The sequence below is a fragment of the Rousettus aegyptiacus genome, unplaced genomic scaffold (genome assembly GCF_014176215.1).
Source record: "Rousettus aegyptiacus isolate mRouAeg1 unplaced genomic scaffold, mRouAeg1.p scaffold_m13_p_5, whole genome shotgun sequence".
NCBI classification, from domain to species: domain Eukaryota; kingdom Metazoa; phylum Chordata; class Mammalia; order Chiroptera; family Pteropodidae; genus Rousettus; species Rousettus aegyptiacus.
This window is the reverse complement of record NW_023416308.1, coordinates 27915824-27936552: the sequence shown is the minus strand read 5'-3', so window position 1 is coordinate 27936552 and position 20729 is coordinate 27915824. Positions and strand designations below refer to the sequence as shown.

General features: G+C 41.7%; 1 protein-coding gene across 2 annotated transcripts in view; it reads left to right on the top strand.

The window, feature by feature from the left end:
* KCNJ1 (potassium inwardly rectifying channel subfamily J member 1) overlaps positions 1–15435 on the top strand; it is a 28505-nt gene extending 13070 nt beyond the window's left edge. The window contains exons 1-2 of one of the 2 annotated variants that reach the window (XM_016139150.2): positions 9908–10020; positions 12559–15435. In XM_016139150.2, the coding sequence (XP_015994636.1) occupies positions 12580–13698 (1119 nt within the window). In that variant the 5' untranslated portion in view covers positions 9908–10020; positions 12559–12579 and the 3' untranslated portion in view covers positions 13699–15435. Of the gene's footprint in view, positions 1–9907; positions 10021–12558 lie in introns of those variants that run through there. The other variant, XM_016139149.2, reaches the window with a different exon arrangement.
* Positions 15436–20729: the final 5294 nt, after the last annotated feature.

Here is a 20729-nt window from a genome sequence, read left to right as displayed (position 1 = left end):
AGGAGGCACATAAGGGACACCCAGCTCTGCTTTTGAGAAAGAGGCCAACCTCTGGGAACACAGAGTAGGTGGTTTTATTTCATCCGATGGGGGCCCTGAATATGGACTCTGCCCAGGTGTCATCCAAAAAAGCAGTAAAGACCTGCCTATCCTATCCCAATCATGGTTTGTGTGCCCTTCTCTCTCTTTTGTGTGTGGGGCAGAAGGAAGGAATGGTATGACAGAGCGTGGAGCAAGGGGAGGTTTAAAATGGTCCTATGGGATTCTGGCTTATCTGCAAGGTACTGCAGAGACTCCAGAGAGGCTTGTTTCAACTAGAATTGGATGATCAATGTCACTGACTCTAGGAATAGAACAAGAGCTATGGGCAAGAAACAAAATACTGGAAAAAATGAAAATTAAAAAATGTACTGCAGGGAGGAGAGAGGTAGAGAATAAAATTGAGCTCTCATGAGAGCATGAGAGAGGATGAATGAGTGTGGGTGCCATGGGGCTAGGGCTGAAGTGAAGCAGGGGGAGTCGAGGCCACGTAAATTCCCACATCTGGTCAGATGGACCATGAGTCCGTGGGCCTGCCATGCTTTGGGGAACTATGTGTTTGGCTCCCAAGCACGTATTTTCATCCCAAACTCCTGACCCTGGGAGGTGTGAGAGGTGAGTGGGTGGAGCTGAAATAGGGGTTTACCCTGGAGCTGCCAGCTCAGGGTTATAACATACACAGTTCTCAGTTGTGTAGCTCAGGTGAAGGTGGATGGGTGGGAGATGTCTGTGCTCTGCTTACTTGCTCTGCTTGATTGATATCTGGACAGATGGGAAAGAAGAATTTCGTCCATAGATGCTGGGAGAAGAGCTGCCTCTCTATACCCTGGCAGTATTTCTGTTTAAGATTGGGGATAAGCAGAAAAATGATTTCTGTACCCCCAGGCTTTTGTGGCCAAGAAAATAATTTTGGTGATGGTGCCTCCAGAATCACAGTGGCTATTTGCTACAGGAGAGAGGTGCCAAGTTCAACTGAGGGCCCACCGAGGGCCTAAGGTTGTGCTTCGGGCTGGTCCTGGAGGAGGAAGTAAAAAGAGAAGAGCAAGAAATGAGGACTCAGAAATGAAAAGAGGGATGAGGATGAGACAAGAGAGGAGTTTGCTGAGTCCCTTCTATGCAACAGGCACGTAACATGTATATTTTTTCTGTACCAGCTTTATTGAGATATAATATCCATGCCATATGATTCGGCCATTTAAATGCACAATAATGTTTTTTTTTAGATTATTCATAAAGTTGCATAACCATCACCATGCTCAATATTAGAATATTTTCATCATCTCAGAAAGAAACACCTGTACCCACGAGCAGTCATTCCCCATTTCCCTCTTCCCCCACACCTCTACTATTTGACTATTATTATATGCTGCTGTAAACATTTGTGTATAAGTTCTTTGTGTAAATATGTGTATTTTATATGTAATCCTCGTAACAGATAGGCATTATAATCACCAATTTTATTATGAAAAACTGCAGCTCAGAGAGATCAAGTAAGGTTTTTGAGTTGGAAAAGCTTCTTTCGATTTGATTAAGGTAGAAGGTCAAGTAAGAGGAAATAAAAGAAAATTTAACTTCACTTTTTCCAGGTCATTATACACATCACTGATTAAAAAGAAATAAAAGGAATGAGAAAAAGTGCATCAGCAGGTCTGCTATAGGCTCCACTGGCCTCTCTCAGGATCTTGGTCTCAAAGAGGTCCCACATTTTCCTTGCCCTGGCATGGCTCTAAGGTCTTAGAGATGCCCCCTTGCTCTGTTTTCTCTCTTCATTTCAGTGGCAGACATGATAATTGGCCAAGAGTAGCTCAAGACAATTGCTGGAGTAGCTCGTCATCTTTGTGAGGAGCTGAGTGGGACATCTCTGCAGCAGTGTCTGCATTATTAGAGGGCTTCCTGAGCTGTGTTCTGCTCCGTGACAAGAAGTGCCTCCCAAGAGAAAAATCCAGTTTGAGTCCAAGGGCAGCTCTATGGCATAGAACAACAGGGTCACCAAGGCTGCTGGTTCTGCTTCCCTCTGCCTCCAGGGCTTTCCCAGAAAGCACTTGGACGTGGGAGGGTAGGTGACGTGCCGCCCCATTAATGCAACTGTGATGGCTTGACACAGCCCATGCCAAAGCTGGTAATGATTGACTCTCAGAAGCTCCCCAGGGCAGAGCAATAGAACCAACAGGCATGCTGGTTCTCCAGCTAATCCACTGCCCTGTGGTTTATCCCAGAGCTCGTCCTTCCCAGGACCTTTCTGAGAAGCATGATGCTGTTGCTGCCTGGACACTGGTGCAGAGAAGCCCAGAATTAAAGGCATCACAGACAATGACATGATTGGATCTTTCATTCAATGCACAGCTGAACCTTGAAGGAGAAATCAGAGCCAAAGGTGGTATTACCGAAGGTGTTAAAATCTTGATCACTTTCCGTGACCAAGTATTGTCTAATCTCTTTCTATCCATCTGTAGGATAAAAATGAATGTCCTTGTTTTTCAGATGAGGAAGTGGATACTGAGAGGTTATTTAGTTAGAGCTTAGTGGCTGATTCCAGATTCAAACCTCACATACCCACTTCTTAAATCCTGCCTGGTAGGCCACTTGCTGGAGCTGTGACAGGGAAACTTGAAACATAAGCTAGAATGTGGGACCAAAAGTCATCCAGAATCCCCTCTGAAATGAAGAAGCTGGTGTTCCATGCCTACCTCTTTGCACATCTACCAGAGCTGGGCTATGCCAACACAATTCCCTAGTTCCCCAATGCTGGTATTAAAGGCATTAGCTGAATGAGTCCTCTACTTCACAAGTTGCCAAGGTTTGGAATCCTATATGTTTTCTCAAAAACAAAGTGTACTTGTTGCAGATACACAGGAAAAAGTATGTTCAGGGCCTCCAGTCCACATGGAATTCATTCGTTTCTGGGCTGGAAAGACTAAATTGATGTAAAAACAACCTAAGCCACAGAGAACTAGAAGGATCAGACTAATACCAGCTCTCTGCACACATAATAAATACAACTTTCTGTAAACATTTACATTTTTTATTAAACTCCAGTGCCATTTGAGGTGGGTGGCTCAACAGACAAGATTTCAGAATTGTTTCATTGCAGAAGTGTCCAGTTTTCAGAAAAAACAAATTTACTCCCCTAATGCATAACTTTTAAAAGATAAACAAGTGAGAAGATAATTATTTTATTTGAAAAAATTATGTTTCACTTTATAAAATAATTTAGTAAGATTCCTTTAAATATCTAATGTTTTAATGCAATATGACTTACTGTATGCACGCAATTTCTGTCCACATACCATCTTTGAGAACGTCATATACTGTTTTCAGTATAAGATTATATATCTAGACATATACAGTAATATTTTCAATGTAATGCAGTTATTTTTAAATATTAATCAGAATAAAGTCGATGTGACTAGAAAAGTCTTTGGGTCACTGTAGTAATTTAATTTATAGTCATAGTTCATTGGAAACTAGAATTCACCAGTTAAGGTAGTAACCCCGAGGAGGTCTCACCTGAGTGCACACAGAGGAACTTGCATTAAAGTCAGAATCCACTGAAGGCAGAATTCAGTCTTCTAAGAATACTTTCCTACATCAAGGGGTTCTACCTGTTTCTAGGACAGGCCAATTGAAATATCACAGTATTACGTGGGGACCTGTCTTCCCTCTCCAGACAGTAACCACATTTGTGGTGTTTTACTAAGTATCTTCCCTACTGTTTTTTCAACTTAGCCTGAGGCCTGACAAAAGCAGCTTGGTCAATTCCAAGCCAAACAAAGGGAATTCCAAACCCAGCAGCGCCTGTTGGCTACTCCAGGTGTCACTCATACACGAAACTTTGAAAATCGTCTCCTGCACCTCTTCGGACAGAGGCAAGTGGCTTGATGTTCACAGTGACGTCTCGGCAAATGAGCCAGTGGATGACACAGGCTCCAAGAAAGGGTTAGGTTATGAGGAGGCTGAGGCCATGAGGCCACTTAGGCAAAATGTCCTTCTGTACCCAATCATCCACCCCACGCGAGTGCTCGGAGACCAAGTCCCACTGCTAGAGAGTGGTTTGAGGCTCCATTACTCTCTCCACAGCACTTTGAGGTGTTCACACCTTACTGTATTTACTTATTTCCTTGACAAATATTTATAGAGTATCTACTCTGTACCTAGCAATGAGCTGGGTGAGCACTGGAGATATAGCATTGGAGGAGACAGGTGGGGTCTCGACCCCCAGACTGGCACAAAAGTAAATTTATAAGTTAAAATTACTGTAAATATTACAAATAAAAACTAAAGAGTACAATAAAATATACTAGGGGAATAAACTTGACTTAAATGTAGAAGAAAATGGTCAGGAACTCCTCTCTCTTTGAGAAACTGACCTTTAAGTTCCTTTCTGAGAAATGACATTTAAGTTGAAACCAAGAAGTCAGCCTGTAGGGGAGCGTAGAGGGCCAGGTGTTGCCAGCAGGGGAAACAGCATGCAAGTAGGCTTAGAAATAGTGAGCTGCTTGCCCAAGTTTCTATAGTTGGTATGAGGCAAAGCTGGGCCAGTGTGTGTCTTCCCCTCTCTGTAGCCCTGGTATGTTGCCTAGGTATGGCCTTGACGCTCAATTAATATTGCTGAACTGACCGACTCCAGGCCAGGATGCTTTGTTGTCTGCTAGAGCAATAAGTATACAGGACTCAGCTCATCATCACTGGCACATGGGGCAGGTTGGGGAGCTCTCCATCCTACCACAGTAGCTATTATCACAACAAACCTCTGACTGTAGAAGATGCAGTAACCCATAGATATCTATAAATGCCTCCCAATGAAGATGTAATTCCCATAACTTCAGGCCATTGCCTACAATGAACTCCAGCCAGGATGACCTCTAGCAGCTTCCAAAGTAAGCACAGTGCTCAATAGACCAACATCTTCAACTACCTTTACAGTTGCTTCCTAATTACTTCAGCATCATGACCATTTCTGAACTCAGCTTGGCATTAGGAGGCCCTTTTCATGACATCAGGGCCTGTGACCATTTCCTCCAACAAGCAACCTTGGTTCTAATACAGCTGATCCTATACCTTCTCCATGGAAACTCCCACCCTCCCACATACCAAGCTTCTCTCTCTCTCTCTCTCTCTCTTTTTTTTTTTTTTTTTTTTTTTTGGTGCTTTTGCTCATGATCTTCCTTGTCCCTAGAAACCTGCCCCTCTGCACTAATCTAGACCCTCATTCTCCTTTCAGGTTCAGTATCTAAAAGAAGTCTGATCTCTTGCCTGCTCTTACTCTCTTACATAATCTCTACATTAAGTAAGAAAATGTATGACAAGCTATCATTCCTGGTGCGTAGAAAGTAGGCTGTGAATAAATGCTTGCCTTCCCTCTATGTTGTTTATTAACTATTTTGAGTCTACCATAGGGATAAAAACAAGGGCTTTTGTGTAGGACAGATATAGGTTTTTCAAGATCTTTCACTCTTTTGGCTTTCTGCTTTGTGACTGTTGGCAAATTAAATAACTTCTCTGAATCTCAGTTAACTACCTTTAAGGGCTATTGTGAGAATTAAATATGTTCATGCATGTTAGAGATTTTGTACTTGTGCCTGGGCCACACTGTAGGCTTCCTGGGGCTGGGTAATTTCACAGCTTCAGGAGACACTCTTTGTACTGTGCTCTAGGGGGCGCTGTTCACACAGACTGCAACTATCTCTTGGTGCTGGGAGCAGGAAATTGAAACTCTTCATGGCTATCTTCACTGTTATTTCACAGGCTCCATACTTTTCTCAGTCTTGGTCTTTCTCCTCATTTGTTTTGAGCTGTGAGTCTTCACTTTTGCCTTTAGCCTATTAACTCTGACTCAGTCCACTCACACCCAATAAAGCAATGCCTTCTCTTGGGACAGTGCAGAACTCCTGAGGTTTAGAAGAGAAGAGAAGAATTCTTGGAAAGTATCTAGAATAGAAGCCAATAGATCCAACTCTGTGTCTGTATGTTTCTCTTGTCCTGGAGGGCTCTCTCACTCCGCTGTCACCACTCATCACGGCCCCCAGGGAAGTGTTTGTTCTCTCTTCAAAATCAAACCAGGCGGAGATGAAGTGCCTCTTCTTGGTCCTTGTTTGTATAGCTGAGACATGCTAGCACTTCTAAAATACACTGAGAAACAATTATAAAGAAAAATAAGGAAACAACAATGAAAATACACCCAGAGTAAGCGTCAACTTCCAAAGCATAAGTTTCTGACTCCACAGCAAATGCACGCTGCCATGCAAGGCTGGTAAGACACTGCAGACACAGTGCTTGGGTCCACCTCCTTTCACTCCCAGGCTGGCTGGACTAGTGGGAGCATCAAACCTTCTGACACTTCCCAATGAAGCCCAATCCAGGTGCTATGAAGAGATAGGAGTCTTTGTGGTGGGACTATAATTATCTCAGAATGACCAGTGCCCTTGGTAAACTAGTTAGCTAGATAAAATTTAAGACCCAAATTTAAAATTTTAATTCATTTAAATGATTTTTTTGTATTTAAATTTGGTTGTTTCCCAGATTCTTAACATCCCAATACAAAGGCAAACATATGTACAAAATGTACATATGTCAGGGACTTTCAGAAGGAATGGAATTGAATTGGCGATACAAACCAATTGGCTTGCATAATGATTTTACAACCTTAATTATACTTCTTCTTTTGTGCGCCCTCAAGTCTTTTCTGGTGTCAATGCCTTTCAGGCAAAGAGCACCAGGAACACCTCTGTAGCTGAACAAGTTGACTTTTTTGTAACTAGTAAGAATGCGCACCATGAGGAACCATGGGGAGCCTCACTGGGAGTATCAGAAAGCGCTTAAACAGGATTTGGACTGGTTTGAGGTGATTTGGGGAATATTTAAGGAAGCAATAGTTTGCTCTGAGTTAGATGTCAGGAAGAGGGGAGATTTCTACGATTGAGTGTGTTAGTAAATCTTATTTAGAAAAAGAGAGGACTGGTGTGAGACTATAGCTGTTATTTGTGAGGAAGTGGTGTCACTCATCATAGCCAGGATAGGGGATATTTTTGTCCTATTTGGTGGTGTGGACAATATTCATGATTTTGTCTGTGTTCAGACATGGTTATGGAGTAGCTTTGTCTGATGTTGTTCTGTGAAATCGTGTTCAGCAGGACAGCACCTGGCTGTGAGTGCCAGGCCAGCTCCCTGATGTCAGGGCTGCTCTTCTCCTTTTGGTTGGGCATATGCATATTGTCAATGATTCTATCAAATCTAGTCTATGGTGAGAGCAGAAGAGCATTATCCCCTCACCTCTGTTCGGCCTTGCCAACGGTAATTCTCTCCCCGTTTCCTGTTCTCACCTCTCTAAGGTAAGGCCTCTGCCCTTATTACAGATAAATCCTTTACAAATGTACATGTTTGCCATTCTCAGGTCTTATATTTCACCTTGGGAGATGGGCTCTGATGCCAGTTCATAGATGCTGATAAATTGTCAGAACCTTGGTTATTCTCTCCTAGAAATTTTTTCTTTCATTTGGCTATCATCTCCAATACAGTCTGTTTGACTCTGCATATTAGACCCTAAATGGCCTGGGTCAGTGATACCTGGTTAAACTGCTGCCCAAGTTTCTATTTGTGAACTAATAATAGCAGTTGTTACTATTTGTTGTATAATTACTGTGTTTTAGGAATTTTATATGGGCAATTATATTTAAAACATACTACAATTTTAAAAATATATTATAACTATTTCACAGGTGAGGCAGCTGAAGCTCAGTAAGGCTAAGTGGCTTGCTTAAGTCACCTGGCCATTAAGTAACAGAACTGGGGTTCGGATCTATAACTGCGCTTACCAAAACTTGATTTCCTTCTGCTCTGCCACGCTGTCTGTGGTTATGATCTGTGTCATCAAAATCCTGGGCCAGGCCTCTCGTCCTCTCCTGGGCCTTTGCATGGCACATCTCCGTAGTTATTCAGATAATGCTCCTGAACAGCTGGCTCCAGGGTTGCCTGTAGAACACGGTGAGCCGTATGAGGGCACTAACACCTACAGACCTTGCGATTCCCTGGCTCGTGTTCCCAAACGTTCTTCTCTGGAAGGAGCCAGGCACCCAAGAAGGCCTGTACAACATTCCCACGCTGGACACATGCGGACTTGGGGTTTCATCGTGGAGAGGGCCTGTGCAGACACTCACCCTGAATGAAAGGTGGGGTGGGGTGTTCCTAAAGTGCATTCCCCAATTTAGTCTGGAAGAGTCCTGAGGTTCAGATGCCCGTTCCCATGCCTGTGAGGCCAGTTCCCATCAGCCTTGCAGGGTTCTGTTTAAGAACCCATGCTGGTCCTAGGTGAGCCGCCTGATAGTACTGAAGACATCAGAAATAACTTCTCTCAGAATTGCCGAACAAAAGGGAAACAAGCCTTCTGTCTACAACAGGTTTCGGATATGAGAGGGGTAGGCAGGGAGCTGGATGGTCATAAGGGCTCTGAGTGTTTGTAAATCCTACTGAATGGCTCTTGTCCTATAACTTGAGACCACTTTCATAGAAAACAGGAAGTCCTCTAAGTTAGGTGTACTTGTTTTAGCTCCTTAACAAAGGTGTGTTGAAAAGTATAAGCTTAACACTCAGCCTGTTGGGTCTCCTATTTGGTGACCACTTTAAAAATGTTCTCAACCCTTCCAAAGCAGCAAACCTGCTGCACTGTAATTACTGAATTACTTACCTGGAAGTAACTTGAAAGCAGGCACTGCTCTTTGGTTTCCTAGCCTAGCATCTGGTACATAGATGTTCAATAAATTGTTTGTTTGATCATATTGATTAAGAAGGCAAAGACCGTGTCCCATAATCCCATTCCACCTCACTATGGTAGGTCCTCAAGAAATGTTTGTTGATTCAATTGACTATTCTGAAACAAAGCAGTTTAATGAAAACATTTTCATGGAAACTTGAATTTCTTCTCTACCACCATTGAAGAAGGACTACCTTGGTAAATATTAGCTAATATAGAGCCCTTTGCTTGCTATTAAGATTTACTGATTTCAATAGAAAATAACCTAAAAACTTTGCATGTTACGTAACCCAGACACAAAGGCCAATCTCAAATCACCCAACAGTTTAAAAAATACATATTAGCTCTGTCTGTGGTTGGATTAAACACCATTGTCTTGACAAAATAGGATATGTGCTGCGATTAATGAGTCTGCTGTGTGAATGATGGGTTTGGTCAGAGTATGAATTTATCCTGTAATCTTGCTTTCTTTAGGCATAATTCTTTTCACATTTTGAATAAATAAATCAACAGCATTGGCTAATCCAGTACATGTGAAAAGTACCTTCAGTAAATGCCAGATTTTATAAAATAAATCCAATAATAAAAGCTGCCTTTAAACCTCAGTTTCTTACATAATAGGGACTGTTGTTGAGAGAGATTAACATGGTATCTTGTTTCTTCCTGGTGTGATCATACTTTTGTCTTACAAATATGTACTTATCTATGTCTATATATTCATCCGTATCTCTGTGAACACTTGAAAATTTCAATATCTCAGCGTGTTTCAGAGAGTAGGTTAGGAGATTGATGATAAACTAATTGTTTCTGGTGAAAAGTTATTAAGCACGACTTAGGAAAAACAACAAGAAAGCCATAAAGCGTGTCCAGGAGAGGAGAGAAACGCTGGAACACAGTCCGTGCCTACTTCCCAGGGACCGACTCAGCTGGTGGTTTGTCATGTCTTAGCATGACGGTATTCAAGCCATGTGAGGTTTGAAAAGATAAAATACATACCCAGGTCGGGGCGTGGTCTGAGAACAACCAATTGCCTTGGTTTAAATCACACAACTCCACTATCCAATGAAGTGTTTTCAAGATAATATAAATTAGTATCAGTTCACTGACCAAAGACTCAAATACACTAAGCTGGGTCTAAAAGAAATCAGCTGCATGCAGAGACCAACTCTCAATGCCAGTTCTTTGCTTTTCCCAGCCATTGATGCTTCAGGTCAGAATATGTTTTTAGAATTTTGGTAAGTGCAGACCACCAGAGAAACACATTATAAGCTGGTTGTTTTGTTTTAGCTCTTTGCAAAGCCAATAGACAATATTTTATTAGTAATGTAGGCATGGAAACCCAAACTTATCCAAGAGATAAGTCAGGGAGTACTTATTCACTCTATAGAAATATTCTTTATCTTGAAAAGTGAAATGAATTTCAAAAACAGATTCACAAATATAGAGGACAATCTGGTGACAGCAAGAAGGGAGGGGGTTTGCGGGGCTGGGAGAATGGAGTGAAGGGATAAAGAAGTACAAGTTAGTAGTTAATAGGTGGTCATGGGGATGGGGAGCACAGCATAGGGAATGCAGTTAGCATTAATGTATTGGCTAGGTGGAGAGCTAGAGGAGAGAAAGAGAAATTAGGGGGATCATTTTATAAACTTTATAAATGTCTAACCAATGTACTGTATATTTAAAACTAATAATAAAATTAAATTTTAAAAAAGTGAAATGAATTTAAGAGAGACTGGAAGAGATGAAGAGTCGGAAAGAAAAACTCAGAAGTTGGTGTGTTAGGAGCCATCTCTGGAATTATAATGTATGACAAAGAATGTGCATTCAATTGATAAGTGTTGGCTTTAGAATTTATTATTTTAGGTGAGGGTTACTCTGTGAAGAGCTTTATTAATGGTATGAGCTTTCATGAATCTGAGAAAGGAAAAAGTCCCAGTGAATGTGAGCAAAATTAAAGGATGTGTGTGCAGAGGATGGGGAGATATTGGGAAAGAAGAAGACTATTGCTCCCCCTATGAGCCTTACTTTAAGCCATCCCCTAATACTCTTTGGGGACTTGAGGTCAATGAGGTTTGGGTGGGATGAGGGCAGGACCCTCTGAATGTGTACACTGCCGTTTTCTCTCCTGGCAGCATTTCTTTTTCATATATCTTTAGAACCTGTCCTCAAAATTTCAAATCACCACAGCTGTGGTTTTCTCTTCACCACTTCCACTTAGTGTTGGTGTCTTGTGTTTTTACCTGGTTTAAGACCAAGGGCAAGACACTGTGGAATATCAGTTTTGTTCAATGTTTGTCACTAAGTTGGTTTCGCTTCCTAGTTTGTGCGAATAAACACATTTTTTGAAGGGGGATTTTGAAATCTATTTTAGAAATATATTTGCATTTAATTAAAAATACCACGAAGACATTGCTAACTGTGGAGAGCACACCTTGGAGTGGGGGTGGGCACACCTAGGGGAGGAGGTAGTCTCATGTTTATGAACCCTGGGTTTCATGTTTAGGGGAAAACCCCCTCACCTTTTTGCTTTCGAATGCAAGTCAAAATAATGCCATTAATAAGAGACCATTGATCAGATAATATTTTAAAGAGCTTAACTCATTCACTGAATTATTCCATTTATGTTTTTTAAATAAATATTAAGTGCCCATAGACTGTTAGACTGTGCTAGCAGCAGGGATAGAGGATTAGATACAACATGGTTCCACCCTGGCAAAACACTATTTAAATTAGAGCTTGCCCGTCCTTCAGCTTGGGAGAAGGAAGGAAGGGTGAGATATGGATGGTGCCATCGTACTACTTTTGGGGGGGGGGGGTTGGGATGGGGGGAGGGGGGAATCTTGGCATTCCATGGAGAGAGAATAGGAAAAGGCTGGTAGATCCATCAAGAAAACTTCTGAGATCATATGGTAGGACTTGACCAAACAGTATTGAGGAACTCTGTTTTAAATAGTGTCAATTCATTTCTTTTTTAAAGGTAGTTAATTAATAATTATCTTAAAATGTTGTAGGAAAATTTAACTTCAGAATATAAAATTCTATAACTGAGACGCAGTGTGGTTGAGGTTCATCTGGAGACTGAAAGCAGGGAGCCTTATCCTCTATTTTGTCATAGTGACTCTGGTTAGGTCCATGACTTTAGATATGTCATTAAAATTTTCTAAGTCTCAATTTTTTCATTCAATAAATGAGAGAAATGAATTAGATCAGGATTTCTCTTGATACGTAAGTACCAATAACAGTACAGGTAGCATATTGATTTAGGTAGTATATTGATGAGCTATTTTTATATTTATTTATATATATATTACAGAAAATGTAAATAGTGCATCAAGCTTCCGCTTTCACAGATACGTTTTTGCTTAGCATAAGGCTACATTTATCAAAGAAAAAAGGAGAGCTCATTTAAAGAATAATATCAAATAAATCATAGTACAGATCATAATGGTTATCACAAACATTTTTTAAGTTGTGTGAGACTCACTAAGGTCAGGAAACGAATGTACATTCTCTTAGATTCCTTCTCTTTCTATCTCTTTGTAATTATTTTTCCTCTTTATATTTCAGAAATAAAATCTTCTAGTGGAAAGTTTCTATTGAAAATAGTATTATGGCATCCAGAATAAACTTGTCAACTTGCCCAAATGATTAGTAACCCAGGTTGTTTGGAATGATCTTTTTAAACATAGTTAGCTCTTTACGTGAGTTGCCTAGGTCACTGCTGCTATAAACATAATTTTGTTTTGCTTTGTTTTTCTTTGATGTGTTTTCAGATCACGGTGTTGACAGAAAGAATGTTCAAACACCTTCGGAAATGGTTTGTCACTCGCTTTTGGGGGCATTCTCGGCAAAGAGCAAGGCTGGTTTCCAAAGATGGAAGGTGCAACATAGAGTTTGGCAATGTGGGTGCTCAGTCGAGGTTGATATTCTTTGTGGACATTTGGACAACCGTGCTTGACCTCAAATGGAGATACAAAATGACCATCTTCATCACAGCCTTCTTGGGGAGTTGGTTCCTCTTTGGTCTCCTGTGGTACGCTGTAGCCTACATTCATAAAGATCTCCCTGAGTTCCATCCTTCTGTCAACCACACCCCTTGTGTGGAGAACGTTAATGGCTTGACCTCAGCTTTTCTGTTTTCTCTGGAAACGCAAGTGACCATTGGATATGGATTTAGATGTGTAACAGAACAATGCGGCACTGCCATTTTTCTGCTCATCTTCCAGTCTATACTTGGAGTCATGATCAATTCTTTCATGTGTGGTGCCATTTTAGCCAAGATCTCCAGACCCAAAAAACGTGCCAAGACCATTACATTCAGCAAGAACGCAGTGATCAGTAAACGAGGTGGGAAGCTTTGTCTCCTAATCCGGGTGGCTAATCTTAGGAAGAGCCTCCTGATTGGCAGTCACATATATGGAAAGCTTCTGAAGACCACAGTCACTCCTGAAGGAGAGACCATTATTTTGGACCAGATCAATATCAACTTTGTAGTTGATGCTGGGAATGAAAATTTATTCTTTATCTCCCCACTGACAATTTACCATGTTATTGATCACAACAGCCCCTTCTTCCACATGGCAGCAGAAACACTTCCTGAGCAGGACTTTGAATTAGTGGTGTTTTTAGATGGCACAGTGGAATCAACCAGTGCAACCTGCCAAGTTCGGACATCCTATGTCCCAGAAGAGGTGCTTTGGGGCTACCGTTTTGCTCCCATAGTATCCAAGACCAAGGAAGGGAAATACCGAGTGGATTTCAATAACTTTAGTAAGACAGTGGCAGTGGATACCCCTCACTGTGCCATGTGCCTTTATAATGAGAGAGACGCTAGAGCCCAGATGAAGAGAGGCTATGACAACCCCAGCTTTGTCTTGTCAGAAGTCAACGAGACGAATGACACTAAAATGTAACAGTAGCTTTGCAACATGAGTAAAGCAAGGTTTTGAAGATACCTAGTGACTAGAAGCATTATGAAGCAGTCAACAATTTGGGGGTATGAAGGTAGGACTAAAGCCTTCCAGGCCCACCAGCACAAAACCCCTGAACTCAATAACCATCATCCTATGAGACACATGGCAAGTGCATTAGAACATGCAATGTATTCATTGGAAATTGGAATATGGAAGTCATGGGAGCTCACTTGGAATTTGAATATGATTATTTGAAATCATGTAACGTTGATAGGAACAGGCACAATCATCAAAAGTCTCACGGACATGCCAAACAAGATCTTTTTAAAAGTCTCCTTGAAGAAATTATAAGCTTTACATCAGATCAGGGAAAAATCAAATTCCTATTTTGATTTTATTGATAAGAAAGCAGCCACTTTTATTTTAACATTGGCTTTTATGAAAGGAAAAACTGTCTCCTGAGTTGGGGGAGATGAACCAATCAAAGACAATAAAAGACCATCACACAGAGAACACCTGTGAGGGTGTGACCTTCTCAAGCCCTGGTGGTTGGAGCTTCCGTCTCAGTCTGTGTCACAATGTGTTTCTGGAGCAGCAAGGGAAGTCTCAGTCCCTGGACTCTGTCACTCTGTACCCATACCCAGTGTAGAGAGGAGTGATGAGCTCAACTCGCTTTTTGAAGTATCCACACAATGCCATCCAAATGATCTCGTGTGGTGCATTTAGACAGAAGCTAAATCACCACCTCAGCATTTCAATGAACACTTTCCAGCAAGAAAGAATGCTCGATTTGAAAATAGTAGTGCTATTTCTTCCAATTTGTTATTAGATGGGATAGGGGGCTATGAGTCTGTTAAAAGAGTATCCCCTGATTTTCCAAGAAGGCACTGAAGACAAAGTCAGTTTAGAAAGGAAGGTACCTCTAATACTGCTTAGACAAGAAACAGTATCTTTTGTTTTTCTGCCCGGGGTTTATATTGAAATGATGTTTCTGAGGAGAGGTGTGAAAGGGAAAGGAATGGAAGGTCGCCCCACACAGAGAGAAATGTTTGGTCTTCCTTTCTCTGAGGGCCAGCACCATACCTTCCTAAAAGTTACCAGCTTAACATGGGATTGATCTTTAGGGGAAGATTCTTAACGCAAGTATCTTGCTGTTTCCCACCTATGTTATTTTGAATGTATTCAAAGGATGGTACTCAAAGGCTGCTTAGGAATCAAAATGTCTTCAGCGCATTGATTAATATATTAAACCTCTGAAACTGTGCGTGTACTCTCCTAACGTGTCAGTTATTGTGCATCAGTCGTGACAGATTAACCGGTGAAACTCCTCTTGCTGAGGTTGAACTTTCTCCTGGGAGAAATGGGAGGGGTGGGAAGATGGCACGTAGGACACACGTGTTGTCCTGACTCCAGCTTCCTCAGGAGGAAATAACCTCGGCTGCAGACATGCCCTTCCTGCGCAGCTCCCTCGAATCACTCCAGTGTGAGTCTTCACACATAGAGTGGCAGCTGCCAGCAGTTGTCGGTAGGACTGGGGTTGAGTTTGTACAGACTCATCCACACAGCCTGGTGCTTCTGACCAACACTAGTGGGAAGACTGACAGGATCGGGGTTGCACACATAGTGGCCATAACAGTGGACACAGCTGGCTCACATGGGATATTTACTCTGTGCCTGTAAATGCATTGGCGTTGCAATTTAATCTACTGACAAAGCTAAAAAAAAAAAAAAAAAAAATCAGGTATCGCAAGGCTGAGGGAGCTGGAATTCTCTGACAGTCCTTGGTCACGAGGCTTTATTACTCTGTAGTTCCTTTATAAACTGGTGGGAGAATGTATGAACTTGGGTCCTTTGCATCAGAACACACTCTTTCTGGTCTGTTCTTCTCATTGGTAGAATACTTGGGGACTACCAGAAATGAAACAATCTGTTCCTCTGGATTGTGAAGAATGCTGATCAACAACTGGAATCTTTGTGATTGGCATCTGTTTTTGTGTTATTTGGTAGAAAAACTTGCCTGCTTCCAAGTGTTCTTTTATTAGGATTAATCCATTCTGCCACGTGGAATCTCCTTTTTAATGTAAATTCCCATGACCCTCTAGCGGCCATTAAAAGACAGCCAAGAAAGCCTTTGGGAAGTGAGGCCCTGCAGGTACCTGTTGATAGTTCTAAAGTGTAGCTGGAACCCCAAAGTAGCATAACAACCCTGGACATTTGGAGAGAGGGGATTACCAAAGGCATAAGAGCTCAGCAAGTTAAGAAAACAAATGGAAAACAGAAGGTTCTAGAAGGCCAACTTGCCTATAGTTTCATGTTAGTGCTAAAGACAGACCTTTTATATTCCAATGCAGTACCATTGTCCCCAGTGGCACCTGACTGCATGGGCACTGCTATTGCTACAGGCGTGCCATATTATTACATTTACTGATCGATCCACTTAAAAAGGAATTCAGCATTTCTTATTCCTTTCAAGAAAAGCTGCATCTCATGAGGCATTACCGTATTCAAAGTTTTCCTTGCTACTAATTTCCCTCAAATTACCTAAATTATCTCTGTTGCTAAGGGGATTTTGACTTGGAGAGTCTGATCCTGGTTTATCTTCCTGGACTTAGGTTAGCCCAAGCTCCAATATTTAGAGTTAAGATTTGGGAAATTGTCTAACAACTGATTCCTCAAGAGAGAAAGGGTAAGGAAAAGATCCTCTCTCATTGCCAAATCTAAGAAGTGAGATAATTAGAGTGTCTGTTTCCATGGCTAACGGGTGTGTAACAGGCCAGCAAAGAACTTCCTTTGTGGATTGTGTAGACAGTTGAGGGGGTGTCTTCCTTGAAGATTTTCCATAAAACTGGAGGTGGGTCCTCAACAGGGTGATTCTCTGACTAGGTTGGGGAATCTTCCCCCATTTAGAACGAATAAACGTTCTGAAAACATCTAAGGCAAAGAATGCAAATGAACCCCTGGCCCCGCCCCTGGGCCGTTGTTGTCTGCCATTACAGGAAGTGTGTGTCAATCAAAGCTTGACAGGGGAGATAGAGCATTTTATTTTGGAAGCCAGAAGTTTGAGAACAATGACTGGAATTTCCTCTTTCTGTCCAGCAAGAGCTGTTTGTCACTGGGGAGATAAAAGTCCAGGGGTAGGGAATAAAGGTTATCGGGAACTGCGCAACACAGAGCCTTGTGGGGGTGGCGGGGTGGGCGCCACGGGAGGAGGGGTTACGGAGGAAATCTATTTCAATGCTTGTCATTAAGTTTCCATTAAAAGAACATTCAGTTAGGAATTCAAAAATAATTTAATCTCCCCAGCCAGATGCACCCAGCTGGACTCCTTGGAGCTGAGCCCTGCAGAGGGAGATTTGCACTGGGGCTGCAGGGGTAGGAACTGGTGTGGTAGGTCTTTCCTCTATCTCCATCCAATGTACATCCCTGACTGGATTGGATGTTCTAAAAGAACGTATGTATCTTTCAGGCAAGTGAGAACCCCCAAGACTTGTGCTATAGAAGAAACTTGTAACTATCATCGCTACTTACTGCCTTCTTTCTGAGGCTTAAGTTCAGTTTTAAGCATTTTGTATCCATGACCTCATTTAAAATTTTTTCCCAGCAATCCTATGAGGTACTATTATTATTCCTATTTTTCACTTGCAGCACCTTGGGTAAGGACCATGTCCAAGGTCACTACCTAGCAAATGGTGGGGCGGGGACTTATATCCAGATCTATCTATCTTGAAAGCCCATAAATTAAAGGTCCACATCCTAACACACATTGCCCTCTGAGAGCACTCTCCTGGGTGTCACACATTTTCCTGGAACCCGTGGGAAGTTGGTGTATGTTCCTGGCCATGTCTTACACTTTGGGAAAAAACACACTGCTTAGCACAGCACAGGGAAAGCCCTTGGCCAGTGCTTGGTAAACACTTCTGGATTTACATGTTCGAGGAAAAGGCAATGTTGCACTAAGGCCTCTTGATACTCTGCCTGTTGGGTGCTCGTAAGTATTATGTGTGTCCTGAAGATCTGCCTAGCCTGTTGGTACAAACCATCTTCCTTTACCTACATATACGCCAAATATATATGCTAATTATATATGTGTTGTTTTAATTCAATCTCTGAGTAATCTTTCATTAGAGCAAGAGACATATTATTCCTGTTTTGACAGATGGAGAAGTAATTGCAGCCTCAGTTACCCCTAGAGAACAGTGTCCATATTCTCCATTCACCTCTGTGTTCCTACCACCAACATGGGGCCTCACATAGTCAACAAATAGTTTTTGAATCAATAAATGAATGGATGAATGAATGAATGAATGAATGATTTTCTCAAGTCAACATGGCTAGTAGTGGATTTGAAACTATATCTGTCCAAAGAACTTTTGACCAAGCTACATCATTCACCAGCAGTGGGGCCTTCACAAATGACTTAACTTCATCGAATCTCAGTTTCTTGATTTGTGAAATAGTGCTTTAAAATAGTGTTAAGGGAGGATTAAATGAAATAATACATGTGAAAATCCCTTTGTAAAAAGCAAATGACTATTGACATGACAAAATGCATGGTTTTGAAGTCCTGGCAGGGTTGGGGGCGGGGTGAGCTCAAAGGAGAGCTCTGGTCCCCAGAGCAGCAGCTCGCTCTCTGATGCTTCTTCATTGGGCCAAGAAAGCAGAGTCCTGGGTGGGGATGTGGCGAAGACTGGAGGAGGCCATCAGAAATAAAGTGACAGGTCTCAGAGGCCTATTGGACATTGGATAGAGTGCGCTGGGGGATTTGAGTGAATCCTAGTGACTTGAACTTCATTTCAACCCAACAGATGCTCACGGAGGGGCTACTATGAGCCAGGCACTGGGAAGCAAGAATGAGGAAGACCGACTGTGTCCTGCCCCTGCGGTAAAGGATCCTGAGGGGCTTGAATCAGTCTGGTAGACAAGAGTTAAACTGGAGAACTGCTGAATGTGAAGAATGTCATTTTTTTTTTTTTGCCTTGTACAACATGCTTGTAATAGTTTCAAAAAAAAATGATATTGACATTATCACTAACAATAAGACTATTGATTACAGTCTTAAATTATTTGAGATTAAAAAAATTCTTTACAATATATCCTACTAGGAATGTGCTGTCAATAAACTGTTTCAAAGTCATTTGAAGTAATTCTTTTTTTCTGTGTGATTATGCATCAACTTGACACAGAATGAGATTCGTTTGTTTCACTTTATGTCCAATTATTATAGCTTGTTTGTTGTTTTTCTTTTTTGATTTAACTGTTTTCTTTTATTAAGTATGCAAAGAACTTACATGGTTTCAAAAATAATAGAACAGGGTTTAGAAGAAACTCATTTCTATTCCTGTGCCTTTTTATTCCCTTCCTCTTATATAAAGGTAACATTCTTACTAGTTCTGTCATACTGCTTTTTCTTTTTGAAAAATATAAGCAACACCCATATAGATTTATACCTCCCATTCTTCCAGAAAAGGTAACATTCTTGAAACACTAATCAGCAGTGTTTGTTCACTTCACCATATATCCTGCAGGTCACTATGTAATGATAATTGTTGATAATACCCACATCTGTGGGATCCCTCCTTTTCCTTGCTAGTGCTTCTGCAATAGTTGTCGGAGTCTTGCTCCAGAGGCCTGAGAGATTGTGGATGAGTCTGTTTTGCATTCCTAAAGGCCAGCCTCCCTTTGCAGAGTGCCTGCTGGCTTACTCTGTCTACCAAGCTAGGCAAGGAATTGGGCTCTGAGAACCAGAATTCTCAGTGGGGGACAATCTACGTGGGACTAGCAGCTCTTTAAAGATCAAACCTCATTGGAATGAAGTCAAAACAGATTTCTTCAAGAGAAACATCCTCACTCTAGTACTGGTTTGGGGTTTCTGCAAGGGAGAGGGGAATTCAATTTCCAGACCACTTTGGATAATCGCCTTTTGATTAAGGTCTAGAACCTACCATTGTATGCAAAATTTTGTGCACATGTATTAAAATTAAAATTAATTAAATGACTCAAATCAACAAAATTCTATAATGAAGTAAGAAAAAAGCAGTGAAGGAGACAGAGGTAGGAGAAAGCTTCTTGGAGGAGATGGCAGCTGACCTGGGCTTGATGGATGGGTAAGATTTGGAAGAAGGGAAGGGATTAGGTAGAGAGGTGAGTGACCAAATGGGTACACATCACAGACTAGCAAGAGAATAGGACGCACATTTGCATGGAGCCTCTGGGAGGTGATGTACTGGTTTGTGAGGCCGCAGCATCTGCATACAGAGGGAAGTGGCACTAGATGGTCAGTCATCAGAGGTGTGGTGTCAGACCTGAGCTGGGATCCTGGCCCTATTAGTAAATCACTGGAGTCTTTGAGGAGGCAATGACATGATTAAGCATGTATTTTAGTAATATATCTCTGGTGATGGTCTATAGGATGAATTGGAAAAGAAATTAGAGGTGGAAACCAGCTCTCTATGGATTGAGGGGGAAGTGTTACCACTCCCATTTTTCAGGAGAGGAAACATGCCCAGGACATATGACTTGCCCAGGTCACCTAGCTCTGGAGTGATTCAGCAGGAGCCAGAGAGAGCCCAGATCATCTTCCTTCTTGTTAGTTTGGTGCCTCCTAAAAAACCTCATGCCTGGGGGTCACCAGGAGGGTGGCAACCAAAATCAGGGGATTGTTTGCCGGGACCAAGAACTGGGATCTAAGGAACGAAGAAGGCATCACATCCCTGATGTTGTTTCCTTAGGGGACACAAAGGCCACATGCACTAACTTTACACTTGGCATCCAAGAAGTCTGGAAAGAAAGTGAGAGGCTTGTCTCCATGGTCAAAGAAGTCACTTCATCTATATCTACGAAGTGAGAAGCAGGCACTTTACTAATTAGTGGGTAGTTTGGACCACTAGCAAGTTGGTTTCAGTTAAATTAAAAATAGCAGTTAGAGACCATAATTATCTTGACAGCTCTCTCAGTTCATGGATGGTGGGCAGACATAACTTGAACCTGGGACTGCCTCTTCAGGATATGCCTTGCTGAAAAAGTGAGAGAAA